Source organism: Ambystoma mexicanum, chromosome 3q (assembly GCF_040938575.1).
Source record: "Ambystoma mexicanum isolate Mex_15411 chromosome 3q, UKY_AmexF1_1, whole genome shotgun sequence".
Lineage (NCBI taxonomy): Eukaryota > Metazoa > Chordata > Amphibia > Caudata > Ambystomatidae > Ambystoma > Ambystoma mexicanum.
In genome coordinates, this window is record NC_090926.1 from 264,953,069 (window position 1) to 264,977,331 (window position 24,263).

Genomic DNA, 24,263 nt, shown 5'->3' on the forward strand with positions numbered 1-24,263 from the left:
TGCACACTGGGCTTGGCACTCATTTCATTTTTCACAAAACTGTGCTGGATCCTGTGGATTCATCACTGATCTGCAGCCTGGGACCTCCGCTCATGTGGCCAGCGAATGGCAGTCACTACCTGATCCTGACCTTGGAGGTGGTTTCATGAGGGAAGATCACCTACGAGGTGACGGCTACCGGGGAAAGGCGACCCCATCGGGAGAGATGCAGTATTCTTCTCTTTCCAGAGGGGAAGACCACATAATTCCTGAATACTTAATAGCTGATTGTCAACTTACAAATCTCTCCCATTGTAGGACTCAAAGACCCCTTTCTGCAAAACACTCTGAGCAGGATAGCATTCATACCTCATATGCATATAATACACATTTGTAATAAGACAGGGTTTGCAATTATCATTGTCCTGGTGTGGTCACTCCTACGTTTTAGTCTCTTCTGCTTCATTGGCCAATGGCTTAGGTATTTGCTCATATGTGAGCACTGTCACAAAGGCCTTTTAAGGTACCTCTTTCATGTGGACCCGTTTTTACATTTTTTAAACAGTGCAGTGATTTGATAAATGTGCTTCAGCAATTACCATACTAAACAGCATGACCCTTTGTACTGTGTATAACAACCAAGCAAAGGCATATCCATACTGTCGGAAACCACCTGAGTGCATTCACAAGTGCACACCTTTGGGACCATGCAGGTGTACTTGCTTCGGTTCCACGAACGTCATTTCGGGGTAGCTAGGGCTTGAATGCATGAATGTGTGTTTCAATAAGCGAGGAAGTGCTGTAAAAATGCTGTTTGACTGCATGAATGTGTGTTTGAATAAGCAAATAAATGCTGTTTGAATGCATGTTTGAATGAGCTACTATGTTCTGTGTGTTAGGACAGTTTTTCTGAAGTCCAACTAAGGGCTTAGTAAAACCGTTCAACTGAGACAGTACAAGACTCCACTCGTAGTATAAGGCTGAACCACCTGAGTATATGGTAGCATAGACGGAGCATCCAGGCTTATCTTAGGAGGGAGAAAGGGCTGTAAGAAAGTAAAAAAAATAACTTGTAGTATACCAATGGTTCAACAGAAACACTGACAACCAGAAGTATTATACAAATAAAGGATTATAAATACAGGTTAGGCCAAGATAAATCTTGGGGGGTAAGCACTTGGTCATAGAATCATAAACACATTATAAAACACAACACAGTGCTTTAAAGTACACCGACCAAAACATAAACCTTGTTCGGAAAAATAACAGTATTTCTATGCAAGTCAGACTATATCAAACAGTTAGTATAGGACACAGCTATTCATGGGGAGCAAAACCATAAGTTACCTTCTGATTACTTTCAGTAATACAGGAGTAGTAGACCCTAGCAGTTGTGCAGTGACACTCAGTTAAGGAATCACTTAGTGAACCAACCTGTGAGTGTACTTTTCTGAATAGTGGAACACTCATTCAAGTGACAGTAGAAACCTATAACCATATTCAGGATAACACACAGTTATGCTAGGTGAGTAAGACCTTTTGGTGTAACATACAATTATAATAGCTTTTCAGTTCAGCGGAAGACAGACTAAAGTAAGCAATAACTCTAACTATTTTTATATATATATGGGTTTTACTTACGTTGAATAGCAGTGTGCCATCCTAAAATAAGTCCCGGTCGATGGATTGCTTTGTTATGAAGACAGAAGACAGGTCTGTGGAAGCGATTTTGCAGCAAGGATCAATGGGGAAGGCTCCAGGCAAGGGTTTCTTCATGCCTGGATGTGGCTCTGTGGTTTTGGCGCCTTTTTCAGGATCCAGAAGAAGACTGAATATCGCTGGTCGGGTTCTCGTCACTTGCAAGGTCCAGCACTCTGATGAGAGGACTTTTCAGACTGGATTCACGTCGCTGGAGGTCTTGCAGGATGCCACCAAAGTTTCAGCTCAATTTGGAATTCGGAAGACTGTGCACTGCACACTGGCTTGAGGTCTCAGGGTATTGGGGTATTGCAGCCCCACAAATATGCAGAATGACGTGGGATGGGTTAAAAGGCAGGTCATTCTGAGTCTAGTGGATACCACTAGGCTCTGGGATGGGGTCGTCATTTTTGGAGTCCCCAGGTTGCCTGGACGGAAGGGCTACAGCAGGCTCCGGTTACACAGAAGGCTCGCCGGTCACTGGAAATCATCACAGCTGTGGTTTTTTCATCTTCCTCTTTGGATTAAGGTCCAGTGGTCGACTACCTCTTCAACTTACAGGATCAGAATTTTATGCAGAAACCCAGCCAATCAAACAGATGTGCAACATTCAAACTTGGCGGGTTGGAAGTCTGTTCAGGAGAGCCAGTCTCCCAGTTTGAACTGGATTCTCGCAGGCAGGCAGGAAGACAAAGGGCTGCAGAGTTTTGTACTCCTCCATCGCTTCCAGCGTTCACAGACACTCTGGAGCCTTGGTGGGCTTGACTGAGATCTCCTGCTGAAGATAACAATCATAGAAAGGAAGTCCCACCCTAGAGGGCAGGGGACAGATCAGGAAGGGATAAGTTGTGCAAAAATAAGAAGACCGGCGCCATTTTGGTAAAATGAGCACCCATGGGTGCCTTTACTGCAACTGTGAAAACAGCCTGCGGTAAAGGTGCACTGATTTTTAAAAAGGTTCTCTGCCACCAGCCATTTAAGGTAAGCTTGTCCGTGTAACAGAATGGTAACAGCGCTAGTGAGGAAGGGGATACATTGTATCTCCCCAGAACTCCACATAAGGTGGGGGGTGCTGGTTTCACCTAACAAAATGTAGAAGGGATAGAAATATCCTTTGTACCCTTGGGAACAGTAGTTCTCACAAGGTTAGCCGGAGACAGTAAAAGTGAAGCCCCAAAGGGCAACCCTGTAACAATAAAAAGGTACATACCAAAAGTTGGCAAAGAGGATATAATTAAAAGAGTACTATGGAGAGTCTTAAAAATGACACCCATAAAAAGAGTAAAAGGTTCTATCAGAGTGGAAAAAGGTTCCCACTCACTGATGTATAGGGAAAAATAATCTACCAGTCCAGCAAAACGTTCTGGGGTTCTCACAAGTGAGGTAGATTTAGCTCTAACCTTACAATCTTGCCTAACACTGTGTACATGCTGTTTGGATGTCTGCACATGTGTTTGAATGAGCGAGTCTGTGCTGTGTGAATGCTGTGTGAATGCTGTTTGAATGCGTGAATGTGTATTTGAATGAGCGGGTAAATGCTGTGTGAATGCTGTTTGAATGCCTGCATGTGTGTTTGAATGAGCGAGTCTGTGCTGTGTGAATGCTGTGTGAATGCTGTTTGAATGCGTGAATGTGTATTTGAATGAGCGGGTAAATGCTGTTTGAATGCCTGCATGTGTGTTTGAATGAGCAAGTATATGCTGTGTGAATGCTTTTTGAAGTGAATGCTATAAGAATGCTGCATGGATGTGTGTTTGAATGAGTGAATGAATGTGGGTGAGTATGTGTTGGGTTTGTGCCAGCCAGGGAGGCTGATTTGGGCAGGGTAGGGTGTAGGGAAGATGGGAGAGGTTTTTTACTGGACATTCATGATACTGTATCATAGATGCCCAGTAATAAATGTCATGCCATTGTAAGAAATGGCTAGACTGATTGTATGAAAATGCATTGTAGCCACGCAATAACACTTATCATGCTTGCTTTAAAAGCATGGTAAAGCAAGCATGATGAGTGTTTTTACGTGGCTATACTGGTATTTCGATCGAATTTGTCTAGTCATTTCTTACTGTGCAATGACGTTTTTTACTGGCCATCTATGATAGATTATCATAGATAGGCAGTCAAAATGTCATGGCACAGTAAGAAATTGCTAGACTTACTACACCAAAATGCCAGTCTAGGCACGTAATAACACTTATCATGCTTGTTTAAAAGCTTGATACGGCAAGCATACGTGTTATTACGCGGCTAGTATGCATTTTGATGCAATCCGTCTAGCTATTTCTTACTGTTCCATGAGATTCTTTACTGGGCATTGATGGTCAGTAAAAAATGTCATGCCACAGTAAGAAATGTGTAGAGTTACTACACCAAAAGGCCAGTCTAGACACGTAACGCCACTTATCATTCTTGCTTTAAAGGAATGATAAAGCAATCATGATCAGTGCTATTATATGGCTAGACAGGCATTTTGATGCAATCAGTCATGCTATTTGTTATTGTGGCATGACATTTTTTACTGGGCATACATGATACAGCAAGCATGATAAGCATTATTACATGACTAGACTGGCATTTTGGTGCAGCCAGCCTAGCTATAAATAATATACTATGGCATGGCATTTATTTTACTAATCACCTATGATGAAGCGAACGTGTTACGTGTTCTGGACTGGTGTGCATTGGAGCAGCCAGTTGAAACAGGTTTTCTTACTGTGGCATGGCATTTTTAATGGCAAAGCTAACAGGAGTATGTTCTTACATGCATGTACTGGCATACATTGGCAGAGCCAGCCTAGAGATGTTTTCTTATGTATTATTAGACGCATTATGCGTGCAACATGAGTATGTTCTTATATGGGAATACTGTCATATATAGGTGTGGTTAGCACGGAAATGTATGGGCACAGGCATTGTAAAAAGGTTTTTATACTGGCATCTATTGTGGGTAAAGGCATCATAAAAATGCACTGGGAAATGCTCCTCTGCACTGTTGGTAACTGGCAACTACTGGATTATTTTCATGAAGTACCCTACAAAAGTGATTACAAACCGTCCGGCTTTTTACCAATTTTTGGAATGAAATATATATAGGTGCACTCCTAAAGTGTAGATAGAAAGCAATATGGTGTATTTGAGGCTGTAGAAGGGTGCAGGGGAGAGGTAAACAGCCCTGGCACTGGGCTGCAAATTCACAAGACAGACAAAACGGGTGTCCATAGGCTGTGGAGCACTTGCGTCCCCTGCACACCAGATGTGTTTGTCAAGATAAACAATAGTTTGGATGTGTTTAAAGCATACAATTTAGGGAAAGTAATTTAAGAGGAGGAGAAAATACAAAGAGGCTTAACCAGAGGGAACTATACTGGATCGACAAGCTCGATAGCTGAGTCCAAATTGAATGAATGAAGATTTTTACTTAGGTGCCTTTCTATGATATCTCTCTAGAAGTATGCAAACTGAATAGCCTCAACCATAATATCTTGCCTTAATATAGAAGTCCAGCCTGTGATTTCATGTATATATTTTGCCTCAATTATGTATTCACTGATCAGATTTACATTGCAACACCCATCAGATTGTTAGCATGTACACGGTCATATACACTATCTCGGACATGCACCTGTTCAGATGACCTCATTCCTTTGATATGTGGTGGTCCAAATTCCATATTCTGTAATTACCACATCACATCTTTCTGATACCTATCACATGTTTAATATAGAGCCCAACAAGGACTGCCACTTGATCAGGCATATCTGAATTTCATTAGTTGTATTTTGCATTTTCTAAACCCAATTGCAGTGCTTCACATTAGCCCTACACCAACTCTCGCCCTTGCGTCCCCTCACAATGACATCATTTGTTTACACGTGACGTCATCCTGCGGGCACGCTTGCGCATCACCAGCTATAGGTCTGTGAGCCGGCGAAAATCCACACAGGAGGGCACTCCATTCGTGCACGTCTGAACGTGTTCAGACATACACACTGCATAATTTCAGCTAAGCAGAGAGATTCAGCCAGGATTCTTTATATTTAGTACCCTGGCACCCAGTCATTCAATTGAAAACCCTTGTCCCCATTTGTAGAGGACGCTTTAATCCCCCAGCAACTGCATCCTCGCTCTCAAGGAGAATCAGCCACATTTCTCAGATGACACACTGGAATTAAGGTAAACCTTATCTGCAGAGGATTTCCTCTTGTATACTGCTAAACGAATACGTAATTACTAGAGCGCTGTCCTTTATTTTAGAAGACCAGTTTTTACTTCCTGCTACACGAGTGGTATACTGGACAGCTCCAATAGGAATTCCAGGTAAGGACAGAACCGATCATACCCAGTCTGATTCTTATACCCCATACACAGTTAGCAGCTCCACTTATGGTTTTTGTAATTCTTTGTAGGTTGTGTTAAACAAGAGACCCTCATCGCAAGTTACCCATTTATTTTCTCCAGATACGCATCATCTACCACCAGATCTCTGACGGGTGAATGGCCCAGATGTGTACATGAGAGTTAATGCAGCCATTTCAAATATGATATGTATGAAGCAAAATATAACAGTTTAGCTAATATCCTTTATTTTACTTCTTTACTTTACAACACAGATCAGATTGAAGGTTGACTACAGATACCCAGTGGAATTTGTGCTCCTGATGAAGTGACCCATGTCCCGAAACGCGTTGAGCGATTACTTGTACCAGTTATGAACTGTATACGAATAGTATATGTTTTTGGTGAAATTGATGAATCAATTGTTAGATGATTGAAAGAAACTTAAATATCCATTATCTATTATGCGGATTCCTTTAATAACATTAACTTGGATTTTAAAGTCTATGCTTGATTTATTTTTCTTAAATTACTTTTCTTAAATTGTATGCTTTAAACATATCCAAACTAATATATCTGTTATGCAGGGGACGTGAGTGCTCCACAGCCCGTGGACACCGGTTTTGTCGATCTTTTTACCAATTTTTCAGACATTGTGCTGTATAATGCACCATTTTAACCTATTATTAAAAACATTTTCTCGGGGGGAGAACCTACCATAGTTGATTGGTTCAGGTTCCCTCGCAACGCTCGGTCGCTCTTGAAACTTTGTGGCAAACATTTACACTCCCACCAATTAAAACATTCACCAGCCACCACTGGAACCCGTGTTATTTTTGGAAATCATGCTGTGAAGTTTTGCTTTCTCTAATGTGCCATATTCGCAAAGTCAAGACTGAAAAGTAGTATTTGTCTGCATAAGCTAGACAAAGTGGATGCTCCAGATGAGCTATTTATTTAGTCAACTTGTTTGTTTTATTTTTCTGAGGCCAATCATTTTATGCAAAAATACTCAAACATTTTTAATTTACTGTGATCTCAATTTTTCCCTATCAGAGTAAAATGGTACTGTATCTTTTTTATGCATAGCACTTCATGTCTGACTCCCGAAATCTCCTGCTTTTAAGTGCTGTAAAAATAAGTGTTATTAGTATGAAATTTAACAGTACTGTGCAGACATCTCAGAAATTCAAGGGCTCTGAACGACTGTTTTTTTTCCCCGGGTTTCCACCATCCATCAGCGCTTTGAAACACTTGCCTGTGAATAGGTGCTAGATAAATATACATTAACATTACCATTTATCATTACCATCAACCTTAAAAAGATGAAGGACTGGTTCATCCCTGCTGAAATCTAAACATGGAAAGTGCAGGCTGGCACGTGTCAGCAATAAGCTTCTAACTGACTGAGCTATCCAATTGCGACACATAATGCTGTCTAATCAATTATTCAGTTAAAAATATTTATCAGGATATCTACCATCACCCTGACCTGCTTCCACCAGGACTTTTAAAAAGAAAATATAGCACTCCTAATATCAGGTTTACTATTGGGCCATGACATTACAGAATTTGGTATTTTATGAAATTTAAGATTTCTTATGTTTTACACCTGTCATTCACTTCAGGTTATGACATTGAGGTTACATGTCATTTCATGTGATGCCATCAGGGTCAAAGGCCATATGACACCACTGCCTGTGATGTCATTGGTGTGTGATGTCACTTCCGCTACCCCAAGAATGTTGATTAATGAACGTCCTTGTTCTGTTCCCATTTCACAAATCCAATCAGTTGCGCTGTGCGCCAGAGCACACTGTTCATTAAATCGGGAGCACACGCGACACCAACTTGCATGCAGCCAGAAATTCCCCTTATTAGGTTATGTCACTGTGCTTTAAATAGCATGACCCTACCATGTGTATGGTCTCTTAATGCTGGGGTCTTACAAGGAAAGCGTAGGGATGTTTGAGGACTATCGAGAGCAGAGTCTAGGTTGCTATTAGCTTAGGATGTGCAAGTCAGACAGCCTCGGACATCTCTGCAGCGCCTCTAAATACCGAACGCATTGATCTGTTAACAACGGCATTGGTCCCTTGCAGCGTCTAGCGTCCCAGACGCAATGCTATCAGGTGCACTGTCATATCTATTTTGTCCACTAGATGGCAGCGGTGTACAGAATAGGGGTTTGAGTAGTAAGTCAAATACTCAAATAGAAAAGGAATCCGTCTGTATTCGCAGCTGCTCCACCCATCATGGACTTGCCAATGAAGGAGAAGCATTTTACTAATCTATTCTTGTGGCCAGAGCAATTCGTTTGATGTATTAATAAAAAAGAAAATGGTAAAAACACCGCAAACCTCTCCTTGGAGGTGCGCGAGATCAGCGTGCTCTTGTATTTCTAGTGCCGCACCTGAGTCCACTATAAACGCTCCTGCGTATTTACTCGAAGGATTTCTTAAGGGGGTTGGGGAGTGTCTTCTCTTTCCAACTGCAACAGTGTGGAGAAAAATAGCTGAGTCCCTTTCTCCACTGTTGCTCCCAGCCGCTGAAGTTGCTGGGGCCGTCCAGAGTACTACCCATCGCTCTGCTATGTCCTGTTGTGCTATGATATTGAGTCTTTAATTGCACACCATCTTCCCTTTTCACACTTTCTAGGAGCTTCAGGATCTGCAAGAAATAGGGTAGGGGGCTAATGCAGTAGCAGAGGGATCAGGCCAAGATTGCTTTGTTACAACATGTGCAGATCTTAAAAGATATGGCTCTGTCCGGTGAACGTTTCAGATATTTTGTCAGCTGTGTGGAGCAGTGGTTATGTTTCACATTTCTAAGGAACTTGTTTGTGTCACTGACAGAAAATTGAAGAGTTTTGCTTCTTTTTTTGCCACCGACTCGCCAGAGAGCCAGAGCCCGAAGAAGGGATGGACCAAAGGTCCAACTGGCAAGGGAGCCAAGGACCAGAGGAGAGTTCACTTTTTCCTTGGTTTTACTTCATTCTATTTTTCATTTTGTCTGTAAGCCAAAACTATTGAAGTGGTGTACAATTAGGAGGGACAGGACCTGTGAGGATAGACGCACAGCTTGAGGGTGTTTTGATATTTACCAGCCCACTGACTGCCCATGGACATGCTAATTCATATGACCAATCCCACCCACTTCCCCGCTTCCAAAACACATCCTCCTGGGATCTCTTTGAGCTATCTTTATCAAGCATTAACATCAACCATTATCTTTCCAAGGTTACTTCTAAGCAGTCTGCTGAGAGTTAATGGCTTAATTACAGTTGTAAGTGGCTTCTGGTGCAGTAGAAAAGCCTCATCCAAGTGTACCTTCAGGCACTTGATTTAGATCTGTTCCATGCACTGAACTCATTTTAAAAACAAGCAATTACAAAGCCAACAGTTTTGGGTTGAGGCATTAGAAAGGCATTTGCCAATTAATGCCATCATATGCCTAGGTAATCACTCAATGTTTCAGCCGTTGCCATCTTATCGCAATGTAATACCATTATATCAGTGGCTATTCCATACTTGCCCAAAAGCCCAAACTGACGGCTTTGCCAGTGCTTGTTTATTATTCCAGGCAATGTCTAGTCTAGCCACAAAGCAACAGGAGACATTGTAGATGGGAAACCAAAGGTCAAATCCCATCCGACACAGTCCTATCCTCTCCTATCTCCCACCATCCCACTCCCTCCTTTTCTGGTGCAGAGTACCACTAGTTCCTTTTTTTCACTTCCACCACTGTTGTGAATACAGCACTTTTAACACAAATACAGAACTTTCTAGGCACAGGAGACAGCGCGGACTCTACTTGAACTTGCCTTCTCACTTGCAAAATGTTTTTATTGGAAGAAAGTGTGGTTTTGTAATCTAATGTAAGCTTTGTATGGAATTTAAAGATATTGTGACGTTCATCAGGTGTGACGTGCTGACAGGCGGGTGCAGGTCAGAAGCACCCGAGTCTTGAGTGACGATCTTCTTCAATGGGTTTGGGGATATGTTATGAAATGCAGAGAACCCGAGGTCTGATCCCTTGAAGTGCTTTGCGGAAACCTTTGTTACATAAAGCATTTGATTGTTAGCACCTGCATTCATATATGCATACATTTTAAAGCAATTGAAATTGTGATGTGCGGTAGTACTTACATGCCAGGAGAGTGATTTAAGGGTAAGAGGGGCTTGAGACCGCTGATTGTCGCAGCAGTCCTTAAGTGGGTGTTTTCAGACTTAAAGGAGAGAGTTAACTGCTTGTAATATTGAAGCTGCACTAGAATAGTCTCATTACAATGTGTAAATAGGTTAGATGCCCCTACACAAGTAAGTTTACCACTCCCCCACTGTCTCTGAAGTTAGCGTCTATCCCAACATTTGATGGGTTAGACCCTGCCTAAAGTTTGGCCTAGGTGCACCCCTGGATGTGCGCACTTGCTTATTGTTAGGCAGAAAAGTGAGGGAAGCCTTTCCCAAAACTGGCGGTGTTAAAATTTGACTGTGCTTGTGCAGAAAAACATACTTGAACAAACGCAGTAAACCTTTAAAGCTGCTACTTTCAAGAAAGACTTCCACCTCCTCTCTGCATATTGTGCTTTAAAATGTACTATTTGATAGTTGGTCCCCACACATGACCATGGTGGTGGGTAGAACAGTGGGGGCGGAGTCTCCAAGTGTGCCCCGCCTATTTTATGAAGTGGCCCCTCCCATCACCACTTACCACCCCGACCACCCGAAATGTAGGTTTTGTTGCGCCCCTATATGGGACCAATTTCGAGAGAGAGTTACTCCATTCATGGATTCCTGCCACACATCAACCTGCTTCTCGTAGATCTGCATTCCCTATTGGGAAGATTAAACTTCACGACTGTGTCGATAATATTGCTCAATGATATGCTTACCAAGTACAATAACAAAGATAAAATGGGGAAATGTAATAACAGGCAAGTTTCTGTAAAGGATGGGAGGAATGGGGAAAGTCAGTCTCAAGTCAGTGTACCCTGCTCAGCCTCTTATTTCTCAATTACGCATCTGGTGGAAAACATTATCTGGCAGGATTTTATGACTGTCCTCTCCTTGTATGGTTAATAGGGGTTGGGAATAGTCAGCTTAATATTTCATGTACCTTAATCAGCTTTTACACATTCTTGCTCCTCCTATAACATTAATTTGTTTGGGCAATATTGGCAATGCATCTTACACATTTCGACGGACCAGTCATTTATTGGTTGTGCTTTATAAAATGGTAGAAGACTCACTCTGACCTTTTCTCGCTATGAATTTCTTTTGGAATGTTGGCTTGGTGGGTTGACGTGCCAGCTGCAGTGATTTATGTGAAACCTGCGGCTAGATCTCTGCTGCAGGTTCATAACCAACCGAGCTATTTTAAGGATTTACTGACTTAGAAAGCTTAAAATAAAGCTTCTAGGAATCATTTACGAGCTTTGCTCGGTACCATCTATTGATCTGGCAAGATAGACAAGTGGGTTAATGCACATATTGATAAAATCTTAACAGGGATTCTAGAACTGTCAGCTCCAGGGATGGCAGCTTGAAGGCTGTGCTCCTGTGCCTAGATTGAATACCCTCAATCTACAATGTCTGACCCAAACACAATTGAAGCGACTCAACCAGCGAAAAGGCAGAAGGGGGAGAAGATATCCTTAAAAGAAGAGAAGACAAACTACTGGATCTTTTAACTAAATAAGTTACTCTGGACATAGCTGGCATCAAGGTAAAAATGTTCAAAGCTTAGGAGAGATATGTAGAGATGACATCCAACATGGATAAAAGTGAGACTCACCTCAATGGGGTGGATTAGAAAGTTTTGAGGATGGAAGACCACATAAGAGACCTAAAATTCCAAATTGACAAATTATCAATCTCTAAAACCCTCTGAACAAGAAAACATTTCAAGGAGAAACAATATTAGAATCGCTGGTTTTCCAGAAAATGTGGAGAAGGGCAGACCTACGGACTTCCTGGAGAAAACTTTGATGACATTACTCAAACTGGATCAAAAAACAATTTTGGAAATGGAAAGAGCTCACCGTAGTTTGTTGTGAAATTCCTGAGGTTCCCTATCAAAGAGATGATTTTGAGGAAATTGCGTGATCTTGGTGATCTCTCTTGGGGTGGGCACAAGATCATGATATTTGGAGATCTCAGCAGAGATGTGTTGGAAAAGAGGAAGGCATTTAATATGGCAAAGGAAAGAGCTAGAAACAAAAATCTCAAGTGTTACATGATGTACCCAGACATATTTCGTGTAGTTATGGATGGACAGCTACACTCTTTCACTGATCACAGAAATGCAGAAGCCTTCCTAAAAACTTGGAGCAAGAACAGGAGCCCATAGAGACTACTGGGACCACACAAAGAAGTTCTATAACAAAGAAGAAAAGATATGATAGGATTCATAAAGCTGCAAGACATTGTCTACTGGATTTACTGGATACATCTTAGGAAACTCTTCAAACTCATTTAGTTACTTTTATAACATTTAAATTCACTTTATTTATAATCTTTCATTCTTCGTTATGGTAAACATGTAATTTACTGATGTAATTGCATTAAAACGGTTGCGGTTTGTTAATTTTCGTTCCGAGAGTTCAGGGCGTGTGACTACAAGTGCTCGAGTAAAGGACCCTACCACAGTCCGGGTCGCCATGTGACCGCAATTACGGAAATCCTTACGTTGGGTTGCTATGTTGTTGGCGGATGATGGATGTTTCATTCTGCAGCGAAGAACTGCCGGCGGGTCTCGCTACTTAATGTGGACTTAATGTGGATGCTAAAATCTGTAGTATCAATGAGGAGGCAACACATAGTTAAACAATAAACCAGCACACATTGCCTAACAACTTTTGGTAAGTAATGTGATATGGGAAGCAAGCTCTGCCTCGCCTCTTCAGCTCTCTCTTCAACCATCTCTCTTCATTCTCCGTGCCTCATGCTGTCCCTCCTTCTCCCTTCCACACTGTGTCATCAGGTTCCATGACACAGTGTGCAAGGTTGCATGCTACACATCCCCTTTCTTTCATAACAGATCTCCTTGCACACTATTGAGTGTACTCATTTAGGTAACTTGGTCTTCGGTAACTTCTTCCAAACCATGAAGTAGAAGAAGACATATCTGCTGTACCAGACAATGAATCACCACCATAGAACACTCTTTCCTTTCTCTCCTCAGGTTGTACTCTCATAACTCTGTCCGGGTTCCACACTCTTCCATCTTTTGTCTTTACAGCATGTCTGAACACTTCTACAACCTCGATGGGTTTCGACCATCAACATCCATCACCCCTCAACACTGATGGCACCTTAATCCTTACCCAACTTCCTACCCTCATAGGGGAACACTTCACAGATCTCCTGTTATCGTACAAGACTGTGTTCCTCATGTGTTTACACCTGAGGTTTCCTTTCACACCTTCCAAACTTACACCCATACCAGCCACCACACCCATCCAACACAGAGAAAGCTTTTTAATACCCTTCCTTCCTCTGCTAAGTTCAAATAGTGAGACTTCAGTGGTACCCTTCCTTCCTCTGCTAAGTTCAAATAGTGAGACTTCAGTGGTACCCTTCCTTCCTCTGCTAAGTTCAAATAGTGAGACTTCAGTGGTACCCTTGCTTCCTCTGCTAAGTTCAAATAGTGAGACTTCAGTGGTACCCTTCCTTCCTCTGCTAAGTTCAAATAGTGAGACTTCAGTGGTACCCTTCCTTCCTCTGCTAAGTTCAAATAGTGAGACTTCAGTGGTACCCTTGCTTCCTCTGCTAAGTTCAAATAGTGAGACTTCAGTGGTACCCTTGCTTCCTCTGCTAAGTTCAAATAGTGAGACTTCAGTGGTACCCTTGCTTCCTCTGCTAAGTTCAAATAGTGAGACTTCAGTGGTACCCTTGCTTCCTCTGCTAAGTTCAAATAGTGAGACTTCAGTGGTACCCTTCCTTCCTCTGCTAAGTTCAAATAGTGAGACTTCAGTGGTACCCTTCCTTCCTCTGCTAAGTTCAAATAGTGAGACTTCAGTGGTACCCTTGCTTCCTCTGCTAAGTTCAAATAGTGAGACTTCAGTGGTACCCTTGCTTCCTCTGCTAAGTTCAAATAGTGAGACTTCAGTGGTACCCTTGCTTCCTCTGCTAAGTTCAAATAGTGAGACTTCAGTGGTACCCTTGCTTCCTCTGCTAAGTTCAAATAGTGAGACTTCAGTGGTACCCTTCCATCCTCTGCTAAGTTCAAATAGTGAGGCTCTAGTGGTACCCTTCCTTCCTCTTCTAAGTTCAAATAGTGAGGCTCTAGTGGTACCCTTCCTTCCTCTTCTAAGTTCAAATAGTGAGACTCTAGTGGTACCCTTCCTTCCTCTGCTAAGTTCAAATAGTGAGACTTCAGTGGTACCCTTCCATCCTCTGCTAAGTTCAAATAGTGAGGCTCTAGTGGTACCCTTCCTTCCTCTGCTAAGTTCAAATAGTGAGACTTCAGTGGTACCCTTCCTTCCTCTGCTAAGTTCAAATAGTGAGACTTCAGTGGTACCCTTCCTTCCTCTTCTAAGTTCAAATAGTGAGACTTCAGTGGTACCCTTCCTTCCTCTGCTAAGTTCAAATAGTGAGGCTCTAGTGGTACCCTTCCTTCCTCTGCTAAGTTCAAATAGTGAGGCTCTAGTGGTACCCTTGCTTCCTCTTCTAAGTTCAAATAGTGAGGCTCTAGTGGTACCCTTGCTTCCTCTTCTAAGTTCAAATAGTGAGGCTCTAGTGGTACCCTTCCTTCCTCTTCTAAGTTCAAATAGTGAGGCTCTAGTGGTACCCTTCCTTCCTCTTCTAAGTTCAAATAGTGAGGCTCTAGTGGTACCCTTCCTTCCTCTTCTAAGTTCAAATAGTGAGGCTCTAGTGGTACCGTGTGGCGTGAACCTGTGCGCAATCATTGTCTTTCTTACCACACTCTTCCAATCTCTTCCATTAGACCATGCCCACCTGACGGCTTATTCAATTATTCTTTTATACTTTCCACAATTCCATTGGTCTGGAGGTGGTATATGGCACTGGTTCTGTGTAAAATGGACCTTTCCTCACAATACTTCTCCATCTCTCTTGACTTAAATTGCAGCCCATTATCTGTGAGAATCTCTCCTGGATACCCTTCACGTTCACATAAATCCTCCAAGAACCCAGTCACCCTTTTGGTAGTCACATGTGGTGTCATCATCACTTCTGCCCATCTCATCAAAACATCCACTACAACTACACAATATGTCTGACATCCTTCACTCCACACTGGGCCAATCACATCAATAGCTATTTTCTCTCACGGTTTCCCAGGGATGACTGTGAGAGCCATGGGACACCTCTCCCTTACACACACTTTATTACTATTTGTGCAAAGGATACATTCTCTGACAATTTTCTCTAACTGTCACATGCCGGCCACCAGTAGTTGTTCCTTATTCGTCGTTTGCTCTTTACTATTCCTTGATGTCTTTCATGTCCTAGTCGCACAATCTTTTCTCTTAGTTCCTCAGGTGGAACCAACTTGTCTCCTCTCATTACAATACCATCTAAAACGCGTAGTTCTTCCTTGATATTCCAAAAACCTTCCACTCCTGCCTTCTGCACAGCTTCTTTGTCTAGTCTTCCTTCCATCAATTCATTAATAACAATGTTTAACTTGACATCTCTTTCATCTGCATCAAGCCACTCCTGCTTTGATATTGAAGGTTCCACTATTTCACAAAGGTCATCCTGTTTCTCTCCTACCTTAGTGGTCATCCGCGATAAGCAGTCTGCAGCATAATGTCCTACTCCTGGGATGTATTGGACCATACAATTGAATTCCTGCAGTCTGGACATCCACCTTCTTATCCTTCCGGATACCTTGTCTAAACCTTTCATGGAAAAGACCTCAACCAACTGCTTGTGATCTGTGTGTATTTCAAATGTGGTGCCCCATATGAAGCTTCTAAATATGTCCATAGCCCATCCAATAGCTAGAGCTTCCTTTTCAATTGTTGCATAAGCCTTCTCTGAACACTTCAACAGCTGGGAGCCAAAAGCTATTACAACTTCTTTCCTTCTTTGACGTGTGTGAGAACAGCACCTAGTCCCACATTGCTTGAATCTGTGGTAATTATTGTATGTTGACCTATTCAATAGTTATGTAATGCCATAGCTGCTGTTAAAGCTCCCTTTGTGTACTTAAACTCCTCTTCACATCGGTCATTCCACTCCAATGTACCATTTGTCTTTAACATACTCCTTAGGGCACTTGTATGATCAGCAAATCCTCTTACAAATGTGGTATAATATTCTACAATCCCAAAAATGTTCTAACATGCTCTTTACAATTTGGAGTACTCATGTGTTCTATTGTGTCAATCAAATCTTTCTTGGGAGAGATCCCCCCTTCTGAAATTACATGACCCACATATTCAAATTCCTTCCTGTTCATCTATGACTTTTCTTTGCTGAGGGTCAATTCCAACATCATTTAGTCTCTTGAGGACTCTATCCAGTCTTTTGTCATGCTCTTCCTTGTTTTCAGCATATACCAAAACATTGTCTTGACAAAAAAATCACCCCTCCTCTCCTTCAAATAATCTGTGCATTATCCTTTGAAAAAATGAAACTGCAGAGATAAGACCAATGGCATTCTTTTATATTGGAATAGCCCCTCTGGTGTTATGAACGCAGTTAGATGTCTTGATACCTTATGTAGGTTGATCTGATGATACGCCGCAGTGAGATCAAGTGTTGAAAACACATTCGCTGGTCCCATCATTGGTATTAATTCATGTATATTAATTAGTTGGTGTATTTCTGGAATAACACATTTGTTGAATTGCCTGAAGTCTGCACAGACTTTAACCTTACTTATGCTTTTCCTCACCACAACTAGTGGTGACACCGATTCAGATGCATCGAGGCTCTCTATAATTCCTTGTTCCTCTAGGTTCCTCAGTTCTTTCTTCACTTCATCTCTCATTGACAAAGGAACATTCCTGAGCTTCTGGGCAACTGGTTTACTGCCTTCTCAGCAAGATGCGATGTGTGAAACCACTCAAACAACCTATTTCGTCTCTGAATACTTCCTCCGGTATCCTTTTAGTATCTTTATTTACTCATTGGACTGGGAAAACTGATTCTTCTGCATTTGAGTCTAGCTTCACTTTTAAGTGTTTCTGATGCTCCAACTCAGGAGAGGGGAGGCTCCTTTCTTTGATACATACACGTGCCCTTCTGCCTCTCTTCCTTTGAAGTTGAGGGTTGCCTTAAACCACCCAATTAGATACATTTTCACCCCTCCGTAGGCTCTTGGATTAATATCCAACTCATGTAGATACTTGGGTCCAATTTCTTTGCTCACAGCTTCTGGAATGAGCGTATTCTTTGCTCCAGAGTCAGCCATCATCACTATGGGGGTACCATTTTCACGCACAATAGTCTCGGGGCTGTCAGCTTCTCCTTCCTCATCCCCTACTGTATGTATGCATGCACTCTTCCCCCTCATCACTTTCTCCATCATCGACCCAGTTCGTGCTTGCATTCTTATTTCTGCAGCATTTGGCTAGATGTCCTTTTCCATTGCAAATGCTGCATATTATCCTGAGTGTAGGACAGGCCGGATCGTTAGCCCAATGAGAGGGACTGTCACACCTGTAGCGTGTTCTAACAGTCATTCTTCCTCTTGCTCTTTGTCTCCCCCTTCCTTGCTGGAAATCCTCGGTTGAATGTCTGCTGAGTTCCCTATTTACTCACTCTCTGTTGTCACTGTTCCATCTCCTTCTCACATTTTGACCCTCAATTGCAGCAACCGATTCATTGCTGATGGGTTGAGGTGTGCCACACATGGGAGTTTTTTTTACAGATATCTCTTTTACTTTTCCTTCTAGTGTCCTTACGCATTTCTCTGTGTGTTCAACTTCTTTTGCCATGCGTAAAAACAGTCTCAAGTGGTGGATCATCGCCTGCCCATAGTCTTTCTTTCACTTTGCTGCTACTCTAGCATAAATTCATCTCCGAGTCTCTCATCCAATTGTTGGATAAAATGACATGTTCTTGCTAGTTTCCTTAAAGCTGTGATGTATTTTCATTTATATCTTGGCTCTCTGCACCTGTTAGTTCTGGTAAATCTTCAAACTTTTCTTGTCCCCGCTGGCCCTAAACAATATAGAAATAGTTGATTTTTTTTCTCTCTTCTTTCTACACTATAGTTTGTTCTACAAACTACGTTGGCATAATGCTCAAATCCTTTGAGCCATCTTTTCCAAGGTATAGTTAGTTCACCAATCTCTGGTACAAACATTGTGGGAGGAGGTAAACCCTGCATGGCCATATATCCTGCAGCCGTGGTGGTTGCTGTGGTCGGGCCTCCATTAGGGTGCTGATGCCGGCCAGGGCTCGCCGCACTTCTTAGGTGAGTTCTTTTGTTCTCGTTGCCACTTCTGTAGGAGGCGAACGCATAGGCACATTAAACGTGTACTGGTTTATTGTTTAACTAACAATGTTTGGTAAGTAATGTAATATGGGAAGCGAGCTCCGCCTCGCCAGCTCTCCCTTCAAACGTCTCTCTCCATTCTCCACGCCTTCCGCCGTCCGTCCTTTTCCCTTCCACACCACATCATCAGGTTCCATGACATGGTGAGCAAGGTCGCATGCTACAAAATCTTTACTAGGGACCTGACTAATCGGTTGGACAAATACATTGGTGGCTTAATTGATCACTCCCAGGTTGGGTTTATGCGGGAAAGACATGGCTATGACCACATCAGAACCATCATAAACATCTTGGGACTCCCAAAGAAAGAGGTGGAAAAGATTCTATTGATTTTTATGGACGCAGAGAAAGGGTTTGATCAGGTTAATTGGAGCTTCTTAGACTATACATTAAGCAAGAGGGGGATTGGAAACACCCTTTTGAGCGCATAGCACTCATCAATTAGTGCCAGGGTGTGGGTGAATTGGGAACTTTCAGCTCTCTTGCCCCTATCTAGAAGTACTAGGCAGGGATGTCCACTTTTCCCCTTTATCTTTAATCTGACACTAGAAACCCTTGTGGCTTATATCAAACAAGAACAGCGACTTCGAGGTCTAGGGGTGGGAGTTAGTGAGATTAAAGTTCTGTGTTATGCAGATGATATGACCATAATTTTGTCCAACCGAAAGAGGGAGGGGGCAGACTGAAGAGCATGTTTGAGGAGGTAGGTCTCCTATTGTGCCACAAAATCAACTGGGAGAAGTCAGTGGTCTTTCCACTTGATACCTTGCATCCATGTGGGGACTTGACTGCTTGGAACTGTCAATGGGCTAACGCAAGTGTCAAGTACTTGGGATTTCACCTTGTCCGGGATCTGAAGAAGATAGCAGAATTTAATATAGTTAAATTGATAGAGGTACTTCAACGGGATGTGCAAAAATTGATTCGCTTAATATTTGGGTGAAAACTAATGCAATTAAGATGGTGATTTTACCTAAGGTACTCTACATTCTTCAATCGCTTCCTCTGAGATTTTCTACGAATGTCCTCAGACGTATTGAGAAAGTCTTTCAGAATTTCCTATGGGGAGAGAGCAAGCGGCCTGGGTTTCTGCAATACATTTTAATGCATACTGTGGGAGAGGGGGGTTTTGGATATCCTAATCTGGAACATTATCACAAGGGGTTTGTATTGAAAAAGTGAGCACTTTATTTTACAGAGAGGGATAATTGCATGCCACTATGGATGTCTACAGAGAAATCTAAATTTTCACCGTACTCCTTACGAGATTTACGAGATGTATATTCAATGGAGAAAATGCCCACCCTAACCACAATATTACCCACTGCAGAGACTACTAGAGATGCACTTATTTCATGGATACCCGGTTGTGGCGAGAATGTATGGATTCATTATGGAGCATCCTTGTGGTACAAGCCAGGAATACAAATTGATAATAATACTTTGTGCTGGTGGAGTTGGTTGAAGAAAGGAGTTTTAAGAGTGTGTGATGTTTGGAAGAACGGGCGGATGATTCCTTTTGATTCTCTTAGGATGAACTTTGGTTTAGGAAAGAAGGAACTAAGGAGACATGCAGAGTTGGAAGCTCTTCTTACGCAGACAGGGGATGCTGAACGGACCAAGGACGGACAAACCAATGGCCTGTGATATATTTAATTCCCCACCTCGTATGGTTTCAACATTCCTGAAAATGATGCATATGGAGGTCTCATGTACTGCCTCCTGGGAAAGATTATGGCATGCATGGATGAAAGAGCTGTGTGGGGACATAACCATAAAGGAATGGGATCATTTATTAAGGTTGGGTACGAGATCTAAGATGGATTTGAACCTGCAATTCATTGGCCACAGGATTTTGTGTGGTCTGTATTGGCCCTCAGTACAGATGCTCGATTTAGGTATGATAAATGAGGAACCTTGCTGGGGATGCGGCCAAATGGGTGGTACCCTACTACACATGTTATAGGAATGCCCGAGGGTAATCGACTTTTGGGGGAAAGTTCTGGACAGGCTGGATAGAACTTTGGGAGTAGTGTTTCCTAAATCACCTTACCTAGTAATCCTGCTCTCAGATAATGGAAGATGTATTGTGACTCGCGAATATGGTAGCTGGATAAATAGGGCGATGGCGAGGCAACTAAGCAAATTTTGAGGGTTTGGAAAACAAGAAAAAACCCAAAGGTGCAGGGATGGTTGTCTGGCTTGCAGACTCTGTCCAGCTGTGAGAGACTCATGCTGCAGAAACAACGAAGAGAGGATGGATATTTGGAGATATGAGGAACTTTTAATGCATTGTATGGTAGAGGCTAATCTATCATTGTAACAGTTGGAAGAGTTGGGCGAACGTGTAATTTGTAAAGATGTTAGTGAGTGGGATAATAGTGTGTGAGCTGAGTTGTCTTGTATTGTCTATACATGTCTATATATGTCTTTGTTTTGTGTTGTTGTTTCTCTTTTTCATATCTAGTAATATTGCAAAGGGTTAGTTATAGTTGACAGTTCTATGATATATGATTTTACAGAGAAGAATGGAACTATTCTATGTCTTTCTTCATTGGGAAAGAATAATTTGATTTGTTTAGATATAACCCATTAACCTTATTTTGATGTGTGTGTTGTATTTAATATTTTAAAATGACAAATAAAGAGTTAAAAAATCTGAACAGCTTGATACAGACCTGCGCAACCTCCAGGATTAGCCTAATGACTTTGGGTTTTCGAGACTTCCTCCAGGGAGAGAGGCAGACTTATGGATTTCTGGTGTGCACAGCCGTCTCAGTGGGGCGGGGAATAAAGCTGTAAAGCTTGAATCCCCTACCGCCAATCAAACCTTTGCTATGCACAGTGCCATCAGCTCAGCGGGAGGAATGTTCCTACCTTGCATGTACACTATCAAGTCAAGTCCTTAAGTGGTGAACTGGTCTCAAATCCTAGCTTCATCTTTTAACTAAAGTGCGTGATCCTGTACAAAATCAGTTTATCCTTCTGTGCCTTATCAGTGGCACGCCTAATGTGAACTACATAAGCCCTGTTTTTCTAAATGAATTAAAAGTGATGATTATAAGTTACAATTGCTACATTTGTTTCTAGATAGTTAAACATGTTGGTATAAGTGTGTGTGTGTGTGTTATTATACCCACCCTTTTTTACTCTTATGGCAGAATGTCATGAATAACTAGGAGTGGTGTTAGGTGCGTGCCGCAAATACCAGAAATTTCAGAGTTTTTAATTTCAACTGTAGGCAGGTTAGGCTTGACATCAGTGTATTCATTTTTGTCACAACCAGTTCCGCTTTGCATGGTTCCAAGGTAAAAAAAATGTATGGTATATAATTATGTGAAATGTCATTTTAGCCTTATATAATTCTTTTTTTATTTTAATCATGTAGAGTGTGTTTAAAATAAAAAAAACATAGGTCAGTTTTCTTTCCTCTTGCTATTGTACTATAGTTTTCAAATCTTTGAAAGGAGTGTTCAAAAGGGTGGGGCTTCTAAAATGTGGGTGTGGCTAAAAGTCCGGATTTCACTTGAAACAAAGGTGGCAACACTAGATGAGTACTTACCATAACATTACTGGTGAATTTGTACAGCGCACGTTGAGCCGCAGAGGGGTATCCTGGCGCTATTGACAGATAACAGATGTTTATTGATATATCACACTGAGCAATCTTACATATTCTGACCAAAGTGTGAGTCTTTCCCAGTTTACCATCCGCAATTCCCTATTGTAGCCGGCCTGATGACTCCCCATAACATTTCAGTTTCCAGACCATGGTCGCCCCCCACCCAAGACCTCCCCTGAAATCGTGGGTATCTCCCTCTACCTCCATCGTCGATGTCCACTCGCTGGCAGTCGTCGATCTCGCTGGTCAGAGGGCAGGAATAGATACCACCGGTCCGCTTGGCTTCTTGCTTGGGTAAGCCTTCGGCTTGGGGGGCCCCCACCAGGAGCCTGTAAAACAAAGATAGAAATATTTTCATGCCAGCTCATCAGAAGAGGGGACGCAATATGGAAAACACACACAGAGTGAGAGTGGAGCGTGTGGAGGGGTCATCGATATTTACATAGAGGCAAAATGACATCACCCCCACCACTCCCCACTGCCAGTAACTTAACCAACAGCTAGATCGGAAAATAAAAAGATCACACATTTATGAGAATGCAATCGTAAAGCAATGGTGAAACCACAATCCAGCTCTTATACGGGCAATGTTATTTTGGCCAAAGATGAATGTTCTGGGTTCAAGTCTCTGAGGGCACTTTTTAGTGTCCAGCTTCCCACTGTTGTTCAGGATCAGTCAACGGTGGGTTGACTTGGAACGCTGTTGTGTTATCGCACACGGCCCCTCCAGCAGCACAGTGTAGACCAGTGGTCTTCAAACCGTGTGTCTGGCCCAAGGTCGGACTGAGGCATAAAATTGTCTCAGGCACCAATTAAAAAGTTGAGCATAGTTGCCAATAGCAATTCATTCCTTTAGTGACAAGAGTGTTTGAGTAGTACCCGTGGGGGAGTTTTTTGATAAAATGTAATGCAAATTGTGCATTTTGAAGAACATTTATTCTGTAATAATAGTCAAAACAACTAGCCGCTGTGAGAAACCTGAAGGTGTCTCACTTGCTAGTCCCCAGGGATCTGTCATCCAGGTGACCAGGACACGGCCATCGCTATTGGATCCAGTGCCTGGGGATGGACCAGTGCGGGAGGATCACCTGGATGGGGGGGCCTTCGGGGAATGGAAGTGGGACACGGACGGGTGAGGCATGGTATCCCCTTCCTTATGACACCTTTTCCCCATCCAACCCATAGGAAATTAAAAAACTCAACCCTACCCTTTTCCTACACAAACACTTTCTCACACCATAAAAGACAACAGACTAACACCAGAGCCATTTACCTGACATGTCCCAACACAAGGGTCAGGTAGAGTCAGGCAATTTCCGATAACTAGCCATACCTGCCGGCCCTTTCCCTTCCCCACAGGGATAAAAGGCGGAACATGAGAGCACACTTTGAGCAAGGCCGACAGTACGACAAAGCAGCAATTCCAGGACGGCAGTTCAAATGGAGGAGAAAGGCGGTGGTAACTGAAAGGACGACAAGGAGGAACTCGCCCTTGCCCTTTTCAACTCGCCCTTGCTTTCCACAAAGCCTTCGATAAAAGAACTGAAAGACCGGGTATCGCAGCTGGCGATTGGTGTGATAGATGTCAACGGTACACAGGGCCTTCCCGCACTGATATCCAGGGCGGGGAAAAGAGCTTGCCGACGTGGTACCGTCTCTTGACTCTGACCGCGTATCCACACTTAAAGAGGTGTTGTTCTCACAACTTCATATCCCTATTGGTCAGCAAGATCTGTTCTTTAAAACTCAAGTGTTACTAGACACCCTTCCTCTCTCACATTATAATATACAACAGTGCAATCGAATAATATTGAAAGTTTGACCCGACTCTACTTTTATTAGACCTAGTGCTCTGAAGCCCGCCCCCTTTTCAAAACATTTTGTTTTGGTACCCAATTGCCATGTGTTGCGCGGCCATCAGGGTTAGAGATTAGCTTACTGAAGTCCATTCCTTTGGCCCACTCAGAGTCCGAGGGATCAGTGGATTTCAAAACCAGTTTGAATTAACTCCGATTAGTATGTGAAGGTGTCACTAGCAGAGCTAGAGCTAGAAAAAGGACAAGGTGGATCCATGGAGCCTTTGTTAGTTAATTTGGCTGGCAATGACAGGAGGAAGGTTTTCCCTCCCCCTTCTGAGATGCCTTGATGTATT

General features: G+C 42.5%; 1 protein-coding gene across 4 annotated transcripts in view; it reads right to left on the reverse strand.

Annotated features, from left to right (window-relative positions):
* The window catches only part of ITGA7 (integrin subunit alpha 7), a 438,414-nt gene that overhangs the window by 220,772 nt on the left and 193,379 nt on the right, over positions 1 to 24,263 (reverse strand). For all 4 annotated transcript variants that reach the window (XM_069653721.1, XM_069653720.1, XM_069653723.1 and 1 more), the window contains exon 2: positions 22,313 to 22,440. In XM_069653721.1, the coding sequence (XP_069509822.1) occupies positions 22,313 to 22,440 (128 nt within the window). The remainder of the gene's footprint in view (positions 1 to 22,312; positions 22,441 to 24,263) is intronic.